Raw genomic sequence first — 23,227 nt, 5'->3', positions numbered from 1 at the left:
AAATATATGTGCATATGGGAATGTGAGTGTTGTCTTTAGATTGACCTGAAGAAATATGAACCTCTCCATTAAGACAAACATGTTTCTGGTGCAGACTATTGATTTGTTTTTGCTGAAATCTAAAGGTCTGTTTCTTCAAATAGTTCCTCAATGCTGACATGAAAACAAAGCAACACTTTGATCTGTTAGAAAGAATAACAGGAAATAATATAGAAGCTCAGATAACTCAAACTTAACGCTGTCATTCAGAATCATCACTTCATGTGGCTTTAACCAGGTGTAACACTTGTTCTTTTGAAGGATGCTGCACCTTTTGACATGTTCAAATGACTTTGATGTGTAATTTAATCTTTATTGAGCTTCTAAAGTTTGACTGAACTTTGAATAATAAAATCTGCATATATTTACAGTCTGTTCATGTTGTGAATCACAAACACTATGACTGATATTTTTGGAGTAATTACATCAGAGTCCTTTTTTAAATCTTCACACAGACTTTGAATCCTGCTCTGTCGTGTTGTTTTGGCCGCTGTTAGGCTGCTGTTTATTACTCTTAGCTCTGCTTTGATGCACACCACACCACAGCAGCTGTGTGGGGCGGCAGCTTCTGATACCATGAAGATCATCACAGTTCCTTCCTTCACCTTTACTGAGCTCTGCATTCATGACTCCCTTTTCTTTATCGACCCTGTCTCTCTGTCTGTTTACACAGAAGCTCAAACTCTCTGCAGCCGGTTTTCATCTGCTATCATCAGATCTACGACATCGTTCACATCCCTCACACACATTACAGCCTCGTCAGTGCTGACATCATCTTCACTGTCTGATCGACACAATGTCAGTCGTGTGGAAACTTTCAAACAGTGAATATCTCTTTTCTTTTCTTCACTTGTTGTTCAGCCATTTGGAAAGACAGAACATTTTAAAATCACTTCTTCAGATCTGTGATCAGGTCAATCCTGAAGATTAACCACCCAAAACTTTGAACCTCAGTCAAGGAGTTGAATTGAACACATAAGAAAAACTACATGCTACAGTCAGTAAACTGACCTCAGAGTCTCCAGTCTACAGTTTGGACTCTCCAGTCCAGCAGACAGCAGCTTCACTCCTGAATCCAGCAGTTCGTTTCTGTTCAGTTCCAGCTCTCTCAGATGGGAGGGGTTGGACTTCAGAGCTGAGGCCACAACTTCACAGTGAGTCTCTGACAGTCCACAGTCAGAAAGTCTGTTATGACACATAAATTACATGATATGTTACAATGAAAGAGACACTTTGTGTTTACTTCATGACAGTCTGACACATCAGACTAAATAACAATCTAAGTTTGCTGTTCACCTCAGGGTTCAGCTCATCTTATCTTTCTGTGTTTGACATGAAACAATAATTCTCCTCACTCCCTCTCGTACCTGCACACTTTGCATCTTTGATTTGCTTTAATGTGCAGATAAAGGAGGAGAAAATGTCTGTCTCCAAAGAGTTAGCATGAGGACGTCTTGATTAGAAACCTTTTTTACAACTTAGTTAACAATTACAGTCGAGAAAGACGATCTGTCTTTGCTGGCTACTTGCTGCTTTCAGGTTCACATGCATGAGTGGGAAAATTCAGTGACTGCTGTCAAGTGGGATCGAAACAAAAGGAACCTTTTAACAGTATTAGACGTGTACATATTTAAATCATATTATAATCAAACATTTTGATGTGTATGACAGCTGAGTGCATGAAGTTTTGTCGTCTACATTCTGTTGTGAGCATCTGAAGAACTTATTCAGCAAACAAACATAGTTAACAAACCGGTAAGGTTTCATTATCGTTACCATGACGTCATCAGAAAGATGTTGTCACTGTATCAGTATTAAGATCAATAACATTGGTGTGTACACGATCTCTTAAAAAGTCTGAATTTCACCATAATGTTCTGAGATATTCATCACACCTTAAATATTGGTGGAAGCTGTGCATTTCCTGCTACTACTCTTCTCTACAGCAACAAGAGAGAGAAACACCTGTCAGCTTCTTTCTGTGAGCAACAGAATATCAGGAAACACTTCAAAACACAGCCATGTAACACAACCTCCCTCTTTCAAATGTGGAATTCATAAGCAACTAAATGCACCACTGCTCGGTTCAACACACTCAGGGGTGTTACTGTGACAGTCTGTGTCGTATGAGCAGCAGTTCACAGAAGCTAATGTTAGTTCATGTTAGCAAACTGTTCATAGATATTGTTGTGGAACGAACATTTCTGAATCAGTTTGAAGATTTGATGACGATTCTCTGCTTGTGCTACCAAATCACTATGTTACAGCGCTCAACATGATCCCATAGTTTTCACCTGTGGCCACAGTGGCTGCAGCAAACATGAGACACTCAATCTGAATAACACTAATAATACTTCTCCTTTATCTACAGCACGTTGTAGATATAAGTAGGGCCGCCACTAATGACTATTTTTCTATCGATTAATCGATCGACTTTTTTACAGATTAATCGGTTAATTTAAATGATGATTTTTCCTCCAAAAAACCTAATAAACCCTTCTGTTTGAGTTCATTTTATTTTGACAGTGAGTGTACAGAAGCTACGAAGACAGAAGATTTTAAAAAGCTCTCCCTACTAATAAATAGACAACACTCAAGGCGGTTTTGCCTTTTCTGGCAGTCCATCATCCACAGGGTTTCACACACATAGACTTTACTTGGACGGGCCGCGCAGGTGTATTAACAGACGCCCAAGTATATTTGGCGACCAATTTTAGCTTTTTTATTTTTATTTTAATCCGAGAGAACGACGCCATCCGCGATCGATTAACTAGTGGCACTGGGCAACCTCCCCTCGCTCTAGCCTCACTCTGTGTGTTTCTCATGCTCTGTACCTGGCTCAATCAGTTCATCATAGTTTACAATAACGCAGCGCGGGCAGGACACACACGTTTAATCACGCAGATCTTTCTGTCTGTCACTTTTAACAGAGACTCCAGTCTGCTGTGTAGTTCATATATTTCCCTGATAAACACAGAGCTGTAGAGGAGCATCAGGCTTCATGATGGAACAAAGTTTTATCTCACGTTATCACTAGAGCCCAACCGAGATTGGATTTTTGGGGCCGATGCCGATTCCGATATTAGGGAGTACAAAAATTCCGAAATCGATATATCAGCCGATATACTCACATATGTTCAAAATGTATCTGAAATTAAAATATTAAAATTCCAAATCTGAAAAGTTATTGTCACATTTGCATGTCATACAAAATTCTAATAAAATAGTGTTTCTGTAGCAACTTAAATCGCACTACAATAAAATATCAAATTAAATAGAAGTGAGTATAACACAAAAACACAAAGTAGGAACAAAAGTGAGTTTCTTGTTTTTCCCACCTTCACACAGATAAAAGTCACTAAACAGACCAGCTCATCTGACAGACTGATACTGTTAATAATAGTAATAAAAGGCTTCATGAGCAGGATTTTCCATATTAAATATTCCCTCTTAATCAACATCATAATCCAGGAGAAGTGTGAGCTGGTGTCTGTATCTGCAGAGGATCTGCCCTTCGTCTGTGTTTCTATTCTTATTATTCTGCTCTGTTTGGGGCATTTTGGACGATCTATGGACTGTCTATCGCGGGGCAGAGGTCTGGAGCTCAGCCAACAGTCCGCAGGTCGGGACTCAATCAACACGTAACATCACGGTGACATGGCTCTCCCTCTGCTCTGCTCTCTGTCTGTCTGTAACACCGTAACATCGTAACTTTTACATCTTTATAAGACGTGAAAGGGACTTCACAAAACCTCTTCATCTGCCGTTCTGTGAATGAGAACAGTCCCACGCGTGTGTCTCACTGCTGGACGGAGCTGCAGGTGTGCTGAGGGCGGAGTAGACAGATGCACACACCTGGCAGCAGCACGACGATGGCTTGTTAAAACAAAATCCTGTATCTTGCTGCGGGGTTGTACAGAGGTGTAGACGTGTAAGCTTTTTGTTTAGAGCATAACCGCTGTAAAACTAGCAGAAAATAAAGCTTAAAGCTCTTGTGCCTTCGTTATTGTCGAACTTCAAACTAACTGAGAGCCAGACTGTGCACACGGGATCTCGTCTGCGCAGTTTAGATGCGCAGAGGGTAGAAACAGCGGCGCTCTGAAGGCAAGTTTTCTTTGGCTGATTACTGTGATTTTAACATGAGTTTGTTGTTCACAATGTTTCGTTCTGTATGAGAAAGATAATGCTTCCTAATGCTTCCCTTCACTGTGTGTGCTGCTCTGCTCAGCTGTGACGCGCACTCTGGCAGCGATAGGGACGTCCTCATTTCCCATCATGCCTGCCGCCTAGTGCTGACTGAGCAGTTTAAGTTGTTAAGTTTGCTATTTATGTTCCAAAACGCAAAAAATAATTTTTGCAAGTGTAATGTGTCAGTTCAGAACATATGTTTTGCATATGGCATATGTTAGTAATTGTCACTTTTGTGCTGGTTTATAGTAGGGATGCACGATATTGGATTTTTTGCCGATATCCAATATGCCGATACCGAACTCATTTCGCCGATTACCGATACCGATATTTTTTTCCCACACACCTAATTGCATCATCAACTCTCTTCTGTATTGGAATTAGCGTACAGTATAATGTGTCGCACCGCGGTGAGGTTTGTCTCGTTCTGGGGTTTTTTTTGTCTTGTGACTTCCTGTTTTATTTTGAAAATTAACTCTCCACTCGTTTCAGGTCACTTGCCCTTCCTCATGTGTCACCGGTCTGATTGTCTCCCCTGATTCCTGATCGTGTCCACCTGTTCCCCATTACCCTCATGTGTTTTATAGTCTGTGTCTCCCTTTGTCTTGTGCCAAAGTGTCTCGTTCTTGTCGTGCACCACAGCCAGTTGCCACAGTCCATGTCGTGTCTCAGCCGTGTTATTCTCACGCCACGTAAGCCAGTTTTCTTTGCCTCCTTGAGAGTGATTTTTTGTTTGTACATTTCAAAGTTTAGTGCCTAGTTTAGTTCTGTTTTATAGCCATTTTGCTATCCTCCTTTGGCGCGATCTTTTGTTCTTATTAAAGTTTGATAGTGTTTTGTAGAGCCTCCGATTTTGAGGAGTGCGTATTATTTTGGTCCGTTTTCTTACGGAGATTGGTTTTCCTCCTTCAGGAGTGATTTTGAGTTTTGTTCATAGTCTTTTGTTTTCCTCCTCGCGGAGAGATTTTCTGTTTGTTCTTTTCCTTTACTTTTTTTGTGATTTTGTCCCTCCTTCACGGAGTGGGTTTTTGTTTGGAAAATATTCTTCCTGTGTTATTTTTTCTCTGATAGATTACTTAGTTTATTTGTCACTCTGTCAAAGAGGTTAGGAATTCCAATAAAGTGTGCTTTGAAGGTCTACTCTCTGCATCTGAGTCCTCATTCTAGCCCAGGCCTGACATAATGGTGATACTCTTATCACATTTGTTACAACGGTCGGGGTGACGGGTCTTGAGATGGTTAATCAAGTTTGTAGTGTTGAACGACTTTGCCTTGGCTCCTCCTCACATCACCGAAGCTGAGCAGTCATTGCAAATAGCAGTTTTTCTATCTATTTCGGACACTTTGAAAAACTCTCTCATGCTGCAGGTAGACACACGTGACGTCATCACGCTGTACCGCACATGTCTTCTTCACGCCGGGGACATTGCGCCGAGGTCGGGCATTTAATCAAGTATGCGGCAGCCCATTATTTTATTGGTTAATTATAACGCCGGATATCGGCGTGTTTGCCGATACCGACAACGTGCCGATAATATCGTGCATCCCTAGTTTATAGTTGTAACCTCAAGTGATGAGGCTTTTACATTTGTTGACTTCAGCTGTATTTTAATGACAAGCACAAAGACCAAACTCTATATCTCATGCTGTCAGAATTATTAAAGCGCCCTTTACCTGTCAGGAGGTAAAACGGCGTTCTCCTAGAGCACTGTTAAAATTGAAGTCATTCATATCGGAGAACCTGTACGCCAATATCGATATATCTGCGAAATGCGAACGTCAGCCGATTAAATCCGCTGACTGATAAATCGGTTGGGCTGTATGATAATTCTATAGTGTTGATATCTGAAGAACTAAACGACTTATTAACCCTGATTTAAAATGTGAATCACATCTGGACTTACTGAGCCTTTCTGCAGTTCCTCACAGCTGGAATCAGTCTCTGTCTTCCCTGCTCTGATGCGTTGTACTTCTGCAGGTCCAACTCATCCAGAACCTCCTCTGACATCTGCAGCATGTAGGCCAGAGCAGAGCAGTGGAACACAGAGAGTTCTTTCTCTGATCTGTTCTCTGACTTCAGGAACTCTTGGATCTCCTGATGTACTGAGTGGTCGTTCATCTCAGTCAGACAGTGGAAGATGTTGATGCTTCTGTCAGGAGAGATTTTATCACTGTTCATCTTCTTCAGGTTGTTGATGACTCTCTGGATGATTTCTGGACTGTTGCCTGTCCGGCCCAGCAGGCCTCCTAAGAGTCTCTGGTTGGACTTCAGAGAGAGGCCATGAAGGAAGCGAACAAACAGGTCCAGGTGACCACTCTTACTTTGAAGGGATTTCGTCATGGCGCGCCTCAGAACGTCATCCAGGGATGAGAACTGTCTATAATAGATGTGTTTGTTCTCTTTTAGGAAAGCCTTCAGTACTTGTGTGTTGCTGTTTGTGTAACAGTGGAACATGTAGACTGCAGCCAGAAACTCTTGAACGCTCAGATGAACAAAGCAGTAGACTGTTTTCTGGAAGATCACACACTCTCTTTTAAAGATCTCAGTACAAACTCCTGAGTACACCGAGGCCTCTGTGACATCCAGACCACAGCGCTCCAGGTCTTCTTGGTAGAACATGATGTTTCCTGTCTCCAGATGTTCAAACGCCAGCCTCCCCAGCTTCAGAAGAACTTCCCTGTCAGCCTCCATCAGCTCCTGAGGACTCACCTGATGTCCCTCATCATACTTCTGCTTCTTCCTCTTGGTCTGAACCAGCAGGAAGTGTGAGTACATGTCAGTCAGGGTCTTGGGCAGCTCTCCTCTCTGGCCTGTGGTCAACATGTGCTCCAGAACTGTCGCAGTGATCCAGCAGAAGACTGGGATTAGACACATGATGTGGAGGCTCCTGGATGTCTTCATGTGTGAGATGATTCTGCTGGACAGCTCTTCATCGCTGAATCTCCTCCTGAAGTACTCCTCCTTCTGGGAGTCAGTGAAGCCTCGTACTTCTGTTAACCTGTCAACACACGTAGGAGGGATCTGATTGGCTGCTGCAGGTCGGGAAGTTATCCAGACGAGAGCCTTGGGAAGCAGATTCCCCTCGATGAGATTCATCAACAGGACGTTGACTGATGACTCCTGTGAGACGTCAGACACAACCTGATTGTTGGTGAAGTCCAGTGAAAGCCTGCTTTCATCCAGGCCGTCAAAGATGAACAACAGTTTACAGACAGCGAGCGTCTCTGCTGTGACCTTCTGTAATGCTGGATGGAAAACATGGAGCAGCTTGAGAAGACTGTACTGCTCGTCTTTGATCAAGTTCAGCTCCCTGAAGGAAAGCAGAATCAGCAGACTGACATCTTGGTTTTCCGAGCCCTCTGCCCAGTCCAGAGTGAACTTCTGCACTGAGAAGGTTTTTCCAACACCAGCGACGCCGTTCGTCAGGACCACTCTGATGTCTCTCTGTTGGTCAGGTAAGGATTTAAAGATTTCGTGGCACTTGATTGGAGTGTCATGGAGGGTCTTCCTCTTTGAAGCTGTCTCAAGCTGTCTAACCTCATGTTGGGTGTTAACCTCTTCACTGTGTCCCTCAGTGATGTAGAGCTCAGTGTAGATTCTTTTGAGGAGGGTTCCACTTCCTGGTTCATCAGTTCCTTCAGTCACACGTTCACATCTCCTCCTCAGACTGATCTTATGTTGATCGAAAACCTCCTGCTGACCACCTTTCACAAAACAGAGAACAAAATGAGATGAAACAAGAACATTTGACAATCTGGTGAGCGCTGCAAGATGGCGACATAAATTGATAGCTCTCACGGTCATTGATTCAAAAAAACTTTTATTTCTAAAAAGCAACTCGATATGACCTAGAATGCGTGGAGTGAGAAGCAAGAAAACTGGACATTAAAAATCACAAGGAACAGAAAGGACAGAAAATATCGAACGGCAACAACCCCGGCGTGGAGAGGATGGAGGCTAGCGGCAACGGAGGTGAACTGACCACCGCTAAAGCCATTCAGAACCTGGGCAGGAATATACAGGAACTGAAAACGGAACTCAAACAGGAATTAATGGACTTCAAAAGCAGAACAACGTGTAGAAGAAACAGAAACAGCTAACACTGAGCTTAGGGACACTTTGCTTTACTCCCTCAAACAACAAAAACTACTCCAGGATAAAGTTACGGATCTAGAAGGGAGGTCACGTCGTAATAACATACGCATATACGGCATTAAAGAAGGCACAGAGGGAAGCTCGATGCTAACTGTTATTGACAACTTTCTAAAGACGGAGCTTGCACTCGACAAGAACACCGATCTGCTTATTCAACGAGCCCTCCGGTCCATCGGACCCAGACCTCAAGACGAAAACTGTCTCTAGATCCATACGGGTTGATATCCAGAGATATGACATCAAAGTGCTTAAAGCAGCCTGGACCAAGAAAATCACCTGCGGAGGTAGGGCGGTGACATTTGCACACGATTTGCCTACTGAGGTGAATAACAAACTCAAGGAGTACAAAGACATTACGAAAATCCTGAAGGAGAAACAAATACCTTTCCAGACCCCATACCCCGCTAAGATGAGGATTCTCTGGGAAAACGAAGCTCGCCTCTACAACTGTGCAACAGAAGCAGCCCAGGACATGAGGCAAAGAGGCTACACCGTGGACCTGCCGAAAACAACTGACGTGGACTGGGAATGGAGGCTCGTACAAGGACCCCACTGGAGCAAAATGGATGGCGATCACACCGGACGGGTCCGAGAGAGACTCCAGGATTTCCAGAGACAACAAGTATGAACATTATGAATGATGATCACAAGGTAAAGGTATATATTATACACAACTTTTATTTCTATCTACACTCTATTTCTGTCCTTACTGCATTGTAAGTATAGACCCCGGAGTAAATAATTATATATATAACTGACCGGGAGGAGAAGTGACTGATAGACGGGCTCAGAAGAAAGAAGAGACTTTGCACCTTGCAAGGAGGGAGCCCCTACTTGTGGTAGGACTAATTCTCCACCAGCATAAACAAAGGTTTATGAAGACAGGGCACTTTAAAACCCTGAAGTTGGAAGTCAATGTTGCATTGTTTTCAAATGTTCTTGTTCATGTAATTTGTTCCATTGCATAGGTTTATATTGCCAGTACATTGAGACAGTTAATCCTTTTCAATGGGGTACAGCAGTTTTAGAGTAGTTTCATGGAACGTGAATGGCTTAAATAATCCTGTTAAGAGGAGCAGAGTGATGACAAAAATGAGAAAGGATAATAACCAAATCATATTTCTACAGGAAACCCATCTATCTCAAAGCGAGACTGAAAAACTAAAACAATTCGGATATCAGAACACATTTTATAGCACATTTAAGAAGGGTCATAAAAGAGGAGTTGCTATATTAATACATAACTCTATACACTTTGACTTGGTTAGGGAGATCAGGGACAGTGAGGGCAGATACATTTTGGTGCAAAGCGATCAGAAATTTATGAAGAAGATTTTCAATCTTATTGCTTCCGAATCAAAGGGCACACTAATCTGTGCAGGAGACTTTAATACAATAATAAATGGTAAATGGGAAACAACTAATAAAAAAGGAGTCTCACCTAAACAGACTAAACTACTGAGAAAGGGTCTGGATGAAACCGACCTACTGGATGTTTGGAGAGAGCTGCATCCATCTGACAAAGATTATACCTTTTATTCAGCCCCTCATTCGGAATACTCCAGAATAGATTTTTTTTTTAGGTTTCAAAATGATAGACATAGGATCCTTAATTGTGAAATAGGAACCAGAGATATTTCAGACCATTCACCAATTTTTCTGAATTCACACTTAGATAGCAGACCAAGAAAGACAATTTGGAGACTAAATACAAGCTTGCTGAATAATAAAGCAGTTTAACAAGAAGTAAAATCTGACATCAAGTCCTTTCCTGAGCTTAATGACAATGGGGAAGTGAACCCAAATATATTATGGGACACCTTGAAGGCAGTAATCAGAGGCAAACTAATTTCCCTCAGTACAGCATTAAAAAAAGCAAAAGGAAATAAACGTCATCAGCTGGAAAATAATCTAAAGGAATTAGAAAAACAACACAGCACAAATCAGAATCCCCAACTGATGTCTAACATCAAAGAAACTAGAAATAAAATCTCAGACATATATAAAGAAGATGAAGAGAAAAAATAATACATTTCTAAAACAATCATATTATGAAGTCGGCCCCAAAGCTACAAAATTATTAGCAAGGAAAATTAAGAAAAAAACAGGTATCACAATCAGTGTATGAAATATCAGACAGGACAGGACAGCTATGTAGCGGTTTAGAGGAAATTGATTCTGCATTTTACACTTATTACAAGACTCTTTACTCACAACCAGTACTAGAAAGTAAAGGAAATATAAAAACATTCTTAAACTCACTAGACCTCCCTTCAATTGGAGAACATCAAAATGAGTTCCTATCATCACGGACTACAATGAAAGAATTAGACACTGCACTGAGTAGATTAAAATCAAATAAGACACCAGGAAGTGATGGTCTACCAGCGGAACGGTATAAGGCCTTTAAAGAAGAATTGACTCCAGTTCTCTTAAACTCCTTCAATTGGACAATTGAAAAACTGTCAACTCCACCTTCCTGGAGTGAAGCTGTTATCTCCGTTATACCAAAAGAGAATAAGAACAAACTGTTATGCAGCTCATACAGACCGATTTCAATTTTAAATCAGGATTACAAACTTTTTTCATCTATTATGTCCAAGAGACTAGATTCCTTTGATCCTGAATTAATTGACACTGACCAAACTGGGTTTGTACGAGGTCGTCAAACACAAGATAATATCAGACGCTCCCTCCATATAATACTAAATATTAGAGAAACAGGAACAAAAGCAGTGACAGTCAGCTTAGATGCTGAGAAAGCTTTTGACTGTGTCAGTTGGGAATACCTGTTCTCGGTTTTGGAACGGTTTGCATTTTCAGAGAAATCAATTAACATTTTTAAGACACTATACACAGCCCCTACAGCAAGAATTAAGGTAAATGGTCGTCTCACTGACCGCATGAAGTTGGAGAAAGCAACTCGTCAAGGACGCCCCCTGTCACCAACGCTTTTTGCACTTTATATAGAACCTTTAGCACAAGCAATAAGAGAAGACAGCAATATACAGGGAATTATGCCGTGCAAACAGGAACACAAAATAGCATTATATGCTGATGACGTGTTGCTATTCATTAATAACCCAGAGACCTGCCTTCCGGTCCTTTTAGAGCTCCTAGACACATTTGGCACATATTCAGGTTCTAAACTAAACATACAAAAAACACAAATATTAACATTTAATTGTAATCCATCGCCCGAGTTAAAACAGAGACTTCCTGTTGATTGGTCTCAGAAAGCAATTAAATATTTGGGAGTTTGGTTAACACATAATCCTGAGGACTTATATAAGAAAAACTATGAAACTGTGAACAAAAAGATCTAAGGAGATCTATGTAGTTGGTCAACTTCTTTATTGAGCTTTAGTGCAAGAATTGATATTATAAAAATGTCTGTGTCACCCAGACTGCTGTACCTTTTTATGTCACTACCCTTTAAAGTGCAAACCAGTCAATTTAATGAATGGGACAAGCAAATCTCACGGTTTATTTGGAATGAAATTAAAACAACAAGCCGTGTTTTCAGACCCGATGACATCAGCAGACTGATGGACGGTCTTACTTTGTAAAGTGCTGGTCTCACTGGCTGTCTGCAGTCCAGGTGTTGTTCTGGATCTTTCTCCACACTGGGGACAGGAGGAGTCTCCTGATGAACCAGACTGGTCCCAGTATGAGATGAGGCACTGTCTGCAGAACCAGTGTCCACAGCTGGTAGAGACTGGATCCTTCAGGACGTCCTGACACACAGCACAGCAGGACGGCTGCTCCTCCACAGAAACATGACTCCTCTTCTTCTCTCTGTGAACACATTTCTTCATGACTAAAATGATTTGTTGAATTTGGTAGAAAAATATCACCATGTGATCGACACTGTCTAGAAGCTGTGATAGCTCACAGAGAGCAGTAAAAGTGTTTGTCATTAATTAACTGCTTTCCTATCAGACAGTCTTATTAAACATTGTGTGATCTGCCTGTAGTTTGTTATTAATACAAACTCAACACTTCCTGCAGCTGCTTCACAGTAAAAGCCTTCCATTAAAGACAGCTGATTATGTGCTTCACTGTTTTACAGTCACTGTGGGCGGCTCAGCTTGAGTCAGTGATGTTTGAACTGAGGTCAGAAGTGGCCTAAATTAAACTGAGGTAGAGCAGCAGGCTCAGACACACAGCATGTCACAGAGGTGTCACAGGTTCAAGTCCAGACAGGTGCCTTTGTTTTCAGTCTCTTTATGTCTTCTGTCACTTTGGCCATTAACACACCTGGTATAAACATGTGGTTTTCGTGATCAGATCACAAGTGGACAGCCTCAAGTACAAATGTAAACACTGACAGGACGGATTGAAGACGCACTCCGACCACTCTGGCCACATACGGAGGTTGTCTGGGACGCATTTATCCACATACGTCTGGCAGTGTGTACACACGTGTCCTGGGTCACATTTTATGTATCACTATCATCTATCACAGTTTAAAAATCAAGTGATCCACTTGCAGTTATCAGAGTTTAATGCAGCGCAGTGAGGACCTGGGTGTGTTACTCATGCTCTGTACCTGGCTCAATAACGTCACGATCTGTCCGTATTTCCGCGCACAGTGACTATAAAGTATAAACTACGTCTCCACACGCTGTCATCTGTCCATATGCTGTGTAGTTCATATATCATTTCCCTGATAACACAGAGCTGTAGAGGAGCATCAAGCTTCATGACCAAACAAAGTTTCATATCACGTCATCACTTCAGTACGTACTCACCCGCTCCCTCCCTCTGTGCTCGTGCCCAGCAGCTCTCCCCCTCTCTTTGCTGCGAGTCTGCATTGTGCTTTTGTGTTGTTTTTTAAAGTCTAATGAAGGTGAACGAGGCTCCGTGTTCATTTACATACAGAGCAGGAAAGTGAGATCGGTTCACAAGCGGTCTCTGAAAACGCATTTGAGAGGCTTGTTAATGCCAGGTGTGAACAGCTGTGCTTAAAGCTGACTACTTGTGATTGGATCACCCAGGACACGTGATAATACCAGGTGTGTTAAGGGCCTTTGACTGTTCAGGGACGGACTGGAAAGTAAAAGCAGCTCTGGAGTTTGACACAAACAGCACGTGAACACAACGTGGTCCCTGACAGGGTTCTCTCATACCCTCATTTTATCAAACAGCACTCTACAAGCCAATGTATCAATGTAGAACCATCACTAATGCAGTACTAACACAAATACAATGATGTCAGTGTGCTGCCAAGATGACCAAGATGGCACCTGGTAGATCAGAACAGCTGATATGAAAAGAGACAAACATGAAAAATAAATGAAACATTTGAAGCAGATTTTGAACAGTAATGAATCCTATATTTTCTGGAGGTGTAAATTGTGAAATGGAGATTTCAAGTGTTTTCATGAAGAAAAAACATCAGAAGTTTGTGGATATAAAACTCAGAATATATCCACCTTAGTTTGAAACAGTTTCTGCAGTAATAACTCTGCACCATGAATATAAATCTATTAGCAAAATATTTAGTATTCATCCTCAATGCATCGTCATCTGTCAGGTCAGTTTACAGTAACAACAGTCTCTTACTTTGTGTCTGAGGGTCCAGGTTCATTACTGAACAACAGAGGATGATCTTTGGACCGGTCACTCTTCAGAGACAGACAGCTGGATACTGCAGACTCTGCTCTCTGTCTGTTAGGCTGAACTCTGCAACACAAGATGTTTTTATTTATATCACGAGTCCTTGATAAATCCTGCTGTTTATAATAAAGAGGGTTTTCTTAAAAACCCTTTTTTATAATCTTTTAACAAAAACAAGGTGAAATATTTAACTTTGTCTTGGAAACTTGGAAATCTTGAAACTGAAATGAATCATATCATTGAGTTAGTATCAGTTCTCTTACTTTGTGTCTGAGGGTCCAGGTTCATTACTGAAGGCTGGAGGAAGATCATTGGACCGGTCACTCTTCAGAGACAGACAGCTGGAAACTCCAGACTCTGCTCTGTCCTCCTCTTCCTCCACACAAACACTCATCTTATTGAGAAAACACACGTCTGTTCGCACGCTAGAACGAGAAAACAGGAAGTAACACACACACACACACACACACACACACACACACATGAAACAGTTTAATAAAACCAGTCAGCGCTCCACCTGCTCAGTGTTCTTTATATCTCTGCTTGTTTTCTTGAGTTACTGACGGTTTAATGTAACTTATTCAGTCAATCAACACTTTGGGTCCTATCATCCACCCGGCGCAAAGCGCGAAAGCGTGCAGCGCAAGTGTCATTGCTAACTTCCACCCAGCAAAGTCATCATAATTTTCGCGCCCACGTTGTGTAAATAGAAGGTGATGTTGCGCCACCGTTAGCGCACATGCGCGTGTTAATTTTGAAATGAGGTGTGGTCAGGCAAGCGGGTGGCGCGTTGCTATCTTGAGGACGTTGAAAGCAGTCTGGCTATTTAGAGGGCGCATTATGGACATACATGGAGTTCACAACAGGAGTCTGCTTGTCATTCACACAGGGACGTAAAGCAGCACTTCTACTCACAAGGAAAAGGCTTTAGGTTTGTTACCGATCCGCTCAGAAGAGCAGGAAGACGTGGACAAGCCCACCGCTGCCTCCACACACACCTGCTTAACCTCAGGGTGATTCCTGCTCCAGCCACGCACGGGCCAAAAACTCAAACTCAAAGCTCATTCTGACGCACGCTCACTCTGATACACGCAAGAAACAGACACACACTCACACACACGCAGGTAAATTTATTACAATCCTCAAGCATAACTACCTGTGGCACCGAAAATCTTGCCCACAGATATTAAAATACTGTCCAGTTAGTCCCATTACGCGGAGTGTCCATTACGCACGGACAGAATACAGCCATGTGATCCAGCAGCAACAATAAGTAAATAAACATTTACAGCCGACCTTTCTTTGATGGTCAGCACACAGAACTTTAATATACATAAGATCCTGTCCGTCTGGAGATTTTAATAATTAATGCTGTGCCTCGTGCGTAAATGCACACAGCATTCCCATTTCCGTTTCTGTTGGGCAGTGGGATTGCTTCAATGGCTTTAACATCAATCCGCGCTTCGACATATATTGTACAGTAACCTGTGTTTTTTTCTGCGTGTTCAAGGACACAGTGGAAAGAAATAAGATAAATATGCAGGTTGTGTCCAGATTGCGTCCGACACGCCCTAAATCACTTATCACTTATACTGTGCGCCTTCCGCCGTCTAAATAGGGCCCTTTGTGTCCACAGACAGGGTTTTCCAGCAGAGAGAAATTTTTGGCGACCCCCAAAGAGGTTTAAGCCAGCGCCAAAGGAAAATCACAAAGATCATAAGAATTAAGAATGAAAGAAACAAAAACAAAACATCAAATCATCTCTGAATGTGTTCTGTAATTTATCAAACAACTGTTGAACAGGCAGAACGTGAACTAAAATAAGACGTCTTTGACTTCCAGCCGTCAACTCTCCTCACATCCACAGTCGCTGTTTTACACATGCGGCTGACGCTGCATTGCTTTCACTGAAGCTGAACGCTCCGCCGTTCAGCTGGCGCTAATGGGAGAGGGGACTTCCTGTGATTTCTCATAGAATAAAATTCGTTTTATTTCTGATGGAAAGTTTGATGCGCTGAGTTACAACTGCTACGGACTGTTTTTTTTATCATGCCCTGCCTCCTGAATCCCTCATCTAAAGCAAACGGAGCATTTCCTAGAGGCCGAGAACGCACCACACACGACAATCTCCTGTTGTGTGCTTTAATTGTGAAAGGGCAACTCCGGGATTGTCCCGACCTGATTCTCCGGATATTGTAAACTAGCGAAACTTTTTCGAAGACCGTCAGATCACCTGTGAGGCTTTTCTCGGGCAGGAAACCTGCAACAGGGCGCGGAGGCGCGCTTCATCGCCGCGTTTGTTTTTGATTAACAGCTTCGTTCTTTGACAATAATATCTTGACAACAGGTCACCACTCAGAGCGCCGCTGCATGAAAACATCAGTGACGACAACATGACGTCTATCTGAAAGTGTATTATCAATATAGTTGCCAATACATTTTCTGTCGATCAATTGACTAATTGTTTCAGCTTCACTTTTACATTTTATGTCTAAAAATCTTAATTTGTAAAGTTTAGTGACTTATTTTATCAATGTAGTAAAAAGTATATATTTCCCTCTGAAGTGTTGCTGAGTAGAAGTAGGAAGTTGCATCAAATGTAAAGTGTAGTCCTTGAGTTGATGTACTTTTCCTCCCCTGCCTTCTCCAAACGCCACGCCCCTCTCCCTTTAACTCACTTCAATCGTCCTCTTAAAATGTTCGATGTAATTAATTTTTCTAAACCAGTTTTGTAAATTGGGTTTTAATTTACTCTTGTAAATTTACTGAAGCATGACAGACATTTTACCAAATGATCAGAGATAACAGGAAATGCATAGATTTCTGTAAATGAAGGTAAGAGACGTATTGCCTTTATTGTACGCGGATCGAATATGCTGCCCATTCTGTGCCAGGAAAAACCCTGACAGATGAAACAAACTCTCGAGTTTACTTTAAGTTCTCTTTCCTCTACAGTCCACAGGTGGAAAAGTGACTCAGAGACTTTACCAGGTAAATGATACAAATGTTTATTAACACTCACCCTGCCTCAGCCTTCAGTTTTGTCTCCTTCTGCTCCGTCGAGTCAAAATGGAGTCTGAAGTGACACTTTCATGTTCCCTCCCTGCTCTAATGAACCTGGATCACCTGGTCAGGTTGCTCCTCCCCTCCCCATTTACAGGAAATATGGTGAGTCGATGATGTTTCATGAACACACCTACAAAACCGGTTTGAATGACAGTGAGGCTACAGTCCTCGATGCACGGGCCCGGGTTCGACTCCCACCCTCGGCCCTTTGCCGCGTGTCATCCCCACTCTCTCTTCCCCTGTTTCTGACACTATCCACTGTCCTCTCTCCTTCAATAGAGGCATACAAAATGGGTTGTTTAACTTGAGGAACTACTTAAAATCACCTTTATTCTGCAACAGAGGCAATATTTTTGAATCCACATGTTCACAGGAGTTCTTGCAGACCTTTCGGAGCAGCAGTGAGTGTTGCTCTGAAAGGTCTGCAAGAACTCCTGTGAACAAGACTTGCTGGCTTTTTCAGAGATGACAGTTTGAAATGCTGTGAATTAGTATTTAATGTGTGACAAGTTTGTTTGATGTGTGTCTGTGTGTGTAATGCTGCAGCCCTGTTACCATGCTGTACCAACACTCATCACACACACTCTGCTCATTTGCTCAGAACTAAAGTGAAGGAAAGTTAAACTACATGTCACATGAGCGCTAGCAAGGAGATATGTTTAAGGACACATGGGAAATGGAGTTGTTCATCACAAAGCTGACACGCTAACCAAAGTCCTCATTCTAAAAGAGACGACCAGGTGTTGAGATTTCAGTGACAGTGATAGATTCTGGTTGATCTCAGATTACAGACAAAAGACGACAAGAACGTGTTCACGTGTAGAGAAACCCAGAGAGGATTTCAGAGCTGATCCTAGAACTAACACTGATCTGTTTGTGGTGGCAGATACTTCTATCATTAATCTAAGAAGTTAATAAATACAGAGAGGACAATTCAGATTTATTTTGATGTTCATGTCAAGAATAAAAATAAAAGTTGGTTTACGTTTTGACTCAAACAATAAGAGAAGAATCAGATCCGGATTGAAGAAGAACAAGAACCAACAAAGAGAACCCAAACTGATCAAACTGTATGTGGAGCTTTAAATAGTATCAAAGGAAGTGATGACATCATGTTCTCAGTACCAAAAATACTCTGTTAAGGTTAAGCACCTGCCTTCTCATTGTGACTTTATTAAAGTACAAAAGACTTGAATTTCAAAGTAAAAGTACTCACAGGGCAGTGTTGTGTTCTTATGTTAGTGGATCATTATTGTTGATATATCATAATGTAGGAGTTACTTTATTGTTGTAGTTTGTCCAGGTAGAGTTCGGGTGGATTTTATCTGAACTAATGCATCATATGTTAACTGATCACATGTTTGTATTTAAAATGTTCATCTATGAAGTAACTTGAAAGTAGAGCTTTGAAATAAACGTAGAGGAGTCAAAAATACAACACTTCCTGCTGAATTTATTGGGCACAAGCACCAAGTAGATGTTCTCAGGTAAAGTTCAAGTCCCTCAAAATCTCCAAACAGCTCCTTAAGGGGAGACAAGAGGAGAAAAGTGGATGTGAAGAGGTTAATAAAACGTCAAAGCTTCCTGATATTTATGTTGATGTTTCTGAGTTGTGTCCGTGTCACAGGTTTGATCCCAGTTTGTCTCCCTGTGTGTCTGTCTGAGTGCAGAGAAGACAAAAACACACTGATGTTTATGTCTGGGCTCGTTGTTGGTGCAGCGGCGCCACCTGCTGTCCACACCAGCAAACCTCCAGCTGAAGTCAGACGAGCTCTCTGTCTGTTCTTAAATCACACATCCTTCATGCTCTCTGCTGTGTGTGGGATGTTTCTGTGTTCTGTGTCACATATCTTGTGTTGTTCTGTGTGTGACGCACCCAGAGAAGTGATTTGTGAGCCTCAAGGACAAAATTCTATACGGAGAAAACACAAAACATTTCTTCATTATTTACTCAGGTTTTGCTTTCAGTTTCGTCTTTTTCCTTTTGAGCGGCTGCAGGATTTTATTTTATACTTTGTAATTCCTCTCAACTACATTTATAAAAAAGGTTTTCTTACTGCAGATCAAGTTTCAGACACTAAATATATCATGAGTGTAAAGGACCTCAATACACAGTGCAGTATGTGTTTAATTCATAATATGTAATTCATGGTTTTATTTTGATATATTTCCTGTTATACCGGAAGTGAAGTGAAGCGGTGCAGCAGTGAACATAGACAAGGAGACAAGGAGAAAACGGGAGAGATAAAGTGATACACAAGTAAGACAAACTGATGAAAGTGTAAAGATAAATGAAACAGTATTAAGGACGAACGGGGAGAGAAAGAAAGCAGTTTAGCACCAGTCGAGAGGGCAACAAGGTAACTATTTCATTTGTAATTGGTAAATTTGAGTTTAAAATGATATCTTCCTGGTGCTAGCAGTAATGTATTGTCTTCCTTTCTGCTTGTTTAATTTCTGTTTTAGCTCTTACGTTGGTCCATGTATGTTGTTAAGAAGATTGTCGCAAATAAACAGCATTAGACCATCAGTCCAGGCTTGCTTAATTCGGCTGGGAGCTACAGTTATATAGAAGCATGCAGAGTGTAAATATCTTAAAGACAAAAAGAAGAAGAAGAAAAAGACACTGTATGAATCCTCTGTTAGTTATTAGTCCTGAAAGTCACACATGCACTAAGAGGACATAGACACATGCATCACTGTGTGGAGTCACAGCCACACAGTAAAAGGGTTCATGCTTACACACAAACATCATTGTCACATGTTCACTTATTTTCATTCACAGTCTCTTAAAATGACATCAGACCGTTTGTGTGTTCGGTTTAGAATGAGTTTAAACGCACTTGAAAAAGACGATCACTAAACTCAGCGAGTGTAAGTAAGTTTGTCTGTAATAAAAGCTGCATCATGGAACTTGTATCTGGTGTGCACATTAAAACACAGGGATCCAAGAGCCATTGAACCATTTAATGAGTACAGGCTGAGTGGATGGCGGTACAGATGATTGGATGGATGGATGGATGGATGGATGATTTCTATGTACAATTAATGAACATAAATGTGTCAAAGAATGGGACATACAGCAGGCCAATGTAAAGGAAAGCTAAGATGTGGAGGAGAACATGACTCTGGAAAATGTGGACAAGATGTAAAAATCAGATGTTGGTGAACATAGTGCTGCTTTTGGAGGATGCCCTGTTCAAAGACAAGCTAGAGAGGTGCATATAAAGAATGACAATAATATAGGGAGCGATCACTTTCCTATAATATGCTCTGTGAATTTTGATATGTATGTACAGTGTCATGGTTGTAGTTTTTGTCACTTTTATTTTGGTGTTTTTTGTGTTTTGGTTTGTTCTGCTTTATTTCCCTTTCCCTCAGTTTGCAGTGGTGTGGCAGGGGGCGTGGCTGACCTACTTTCTGTGTCCTGAGCTGCAGCTGAGCACACACCTGGTTCTCATCCACCAGCAGTCAACTCCTCTATAAAAGCTTGGTCCTCACTCCACTTCCTTGCCAGATATTTCCGTCCTGTTCCGTAGAGCTCTTGCTTCTAGTGTTGTTTCGCATACGTGAGTTTTCTCCAGTGTGGTTTTTTGTAAGTGTTTTTCTAATATCTTTTCTCTCGTGTTTTTCCTAGTGTGTGCCTCACTGCCGCTGAAGAGTGTTTTTGTGTTGCTGCATGCTCCTGCATTTCCTGGTCAGCACGTCTCCTGCCACACCACCTGGAGTTTTTGTTTGCTACTTTGTGCTCGGTGATATTTTTGTATATTTTTGCCTCTCATAAATTAAAAGACTGTTCCTTAACCTGCTACTGTGTCTGTGTCCGCAACTTTGGGTCCAAGTAGTCCAAAACGTGTCATACAGGAAGGTAATGTAATACAACGATGGTGTTTTTCTAAAGCTGACTGGGGATATTCAAAAATTGGTTCCATGGTGGAATGATGAATGCAAACATGCTATTAAAGAAAGAAATGGTGCATTCAAAGCCTTGAGAAAGCATTTGAGTCAAGATGCTTTGATAGACTATCAAAGGAAGAGAGCTGTGGCACGGAGAATAATTAAGTCATCTAAGAAGAATTCATGGAGGCAGTTCTGCTCCTCTATTGGCAAGGAAATAGAGTCGGGTGACATTTGGGCTCTGATTAATAAGACGAGTGGGAAAAGGAAATCTGTTAAAATCCCAGCATTGATAGATGGAGACAATATGGCAGTTACAAATAAGGAAAAAGCGGATCTATTGGGAAAGAAGTTTGCAAGTGTTCACAGTGGCAATCACCTAGATGAAACACATCAGTGACAAAAAGCTGACATTTTAAGAGCCAATGCTGATGTAACAAAGAAGAAGCACAGTGAGGGGTCGGCATTAGACTTTAGACTTTACTTTGTTTGAGTTGAAAAGGGCCTTAGAGGGAAGTGGATATACAGCTCCAGGACAAGATCAACTGTGCTGTGCTATGTTTAGACAATGACCAGATGAAGTCATGGAAATTATATTAAACCTATTTAATAAGATATGGAGAGAAGGTGTAATGCCTGGCTGCTGGAAAAGTGCTTTGATACTACCCTTTAGTGAGCCTGGCAAAGACCCAGCTAATGCAGGAAATGACAGGCCTATAGCACTTACATCTCATTTAAGTGAATGGTTGGAAAAGGTCATAGTTCATAGACTATCATACTGGTTAGAACAAAGAGGATTATTATGTGCATATCAAAGTGGTGTCCGAAGAGGCAGGTCTACACTAGATGCTTTAGTGAAGGTTAGTAATGAGGCAGAAAGAGCCATTAGTGTGAAAGAGGTTATGGCTAAAGTATATTTTGATATGAGAAAGCTTATGATTCCATGTGGAGAGAAGGGCTACTGATTAAAATGAGTAAGATGGGTGGTGGCGGTAGGCTATACAACTGGGTGTTCGATTTCTTGTCTAACTGGACATTCCATGTTAAAGTTGGAGATGCTGTTTCAGATGATTATGATCTTGGTAAAGGAATACCACAAGGTAGTGCTATTAGCCATATTTTGTTTAACATTGATGATGAATGTTGATGGAGATATTGGGTCATCGCTTTCTGCAGATGATGGGGCTATATGGAAGAGGGGGGGAAAACATTAAACATGTAACCACTAGCATTCAGAGGGCGATAATGAAGGTTGAAAAATGCTCTTATGACTGGGGACTCAAGATGTCAGTTGAAAAGTCATGTTACATGCTCTTTACTAAAAGGAAAAAAGTGTAGAGCAGATACAACTTAAGTTATATGGACAAAATATGGAAAGAGTAAAAGAGTTCAAATATTTAGGTTTGTGCTTTGATGAGAAATGTGTCTGGAGGAATCACGTGAAGCAGGTTGAAACAAAATGTAAAAAAGTACTGAGTCTCATGAGATCAGTTTGTGGTCATGAATGGGGAGCAGACAGACAGTCACTACTGGATATATATCAGGCATTAATGCGATGTTGTATTGATTATGGATGTGTGGTGTATGGAGCAGCAGCCAAGAGTATATTGGAAAAATTAGACAAAATACAGTTTAGAGCTCTTACAATGAGTATTGGTGCAATCAGATCAACTCCTACAAATGCAGTGCTGGTGGAAACTGATGAACTACCATTATATCTCAGACACACAAAGTTGTCGCTGGCATATTGGGTTAAGTTAAAGGGAGCTGGAGAGGAACAACCTACAACAAAGGTGCTGTGTAATTGTTGGGAATATTCACAACCACACAAAGGTCAAGGATTTGGTTGGAAGATCAATAAAACGGCAGAAGAATCTGGTTTAAATAGACTAGAGTATGGACCAAGTACACTGTGGGGTAATGTTCCTCCATGGATATTTCCAGTGCCAAACGTGGACATGAAAGTTGTAGAGCAGAAGAAGGTGTGGAGTGAAAGAAATATGGTTAACGTTGGACACATTGTTCAAAAGTATATTCAAAGTAAATATTATAACTTTATGCAAATATTTACTGATGGATCTAAAGATCCAGGAAGTGGACTTGTAGGATCAGGAGTGTTTATACCAGAATTTGATATAGTTCGATGTAAAAGAATGAATGATTGCTTGTCTGTGTATACAGCAGAAATAGTTGCTATAATTTTAGGATTACAATGGGTAGAAGAGGTAAGGCCAGAGAGAATCGTCGTCTGTTCAGATT

The 23,227-nt window shown here is 41.3% G+C and overlaps 1 protein-coding gene and 1 pseudogene across 1 annotated transcript in view; one reads left to right on the top strand and one right to left on the bottom strand.

Annotated features, from left to right (window-relative positions):
- Window positions 1-14,399, bottom strand: part of LOC138590760 (NACHT, LRR and PYD domains-containing protein 12-like) — a 117,461-nt gene extending 103,062 nt beyond the window's left edge. Inside the window, exons 1-6 of the mRNA XM_069661118.1 lie at window positions 14,269-14,399; window positions 13,952-14,071; window positions 11,946-12,169; window positions 10,847-10,852; window positions 6,132-7,932; window positions 1,051-1,224 (exon numbers count right to left, since the gene is read on the bottom strand). Of these exons, the coding sequence (XP_069517219.1) occupies window positions 1,051-1,224; window positions 6,132-7,932; window positions 10,847-10,852; window positions 11,946-12,169; window positions 13,952-14,071; window positions 14,269-14,399 (2,456 nt within the window). The remainder of the gene's footprint in view (window positions 1-1,050; window positions 1,225-6,131; window positions 7,933-10,846; window positions 10,853-11,945; window positions 12,170-13,951; window positions 14,072-14,268) is intronic.
- LOC138590918 (protein NLRC3-like) overlaps window positions 1-23,227 on the top strand; it is a 316,106-nt pseudogene that overhangs the window by 268,701 nt on the left and 24,178 nt on the right.

Source organism: Semicossyphus pulcher, unplaced genomic scaffold, assembly GCF_022749685.1.
Source record: "Semicossyphus pulcher isolate SPU_LCO1_2020_fin unplaced genomic scaffold, fSemPul1.0.p SCAF_14, whole genome shotgun sequence".
In the NCBI taxonomy this organism is placed as follows: domain Eukaryota; kingdom Metazoa; phylum Chordata; class Actinopteri; order Labriformes; family Labridae; genus Semicossyphus; species Semicossyphus pulcher.
Note: the sequence above shows the minus strand (reverse complement) of the source record. Positions and strands in the feature narration are given on the sequence as shown.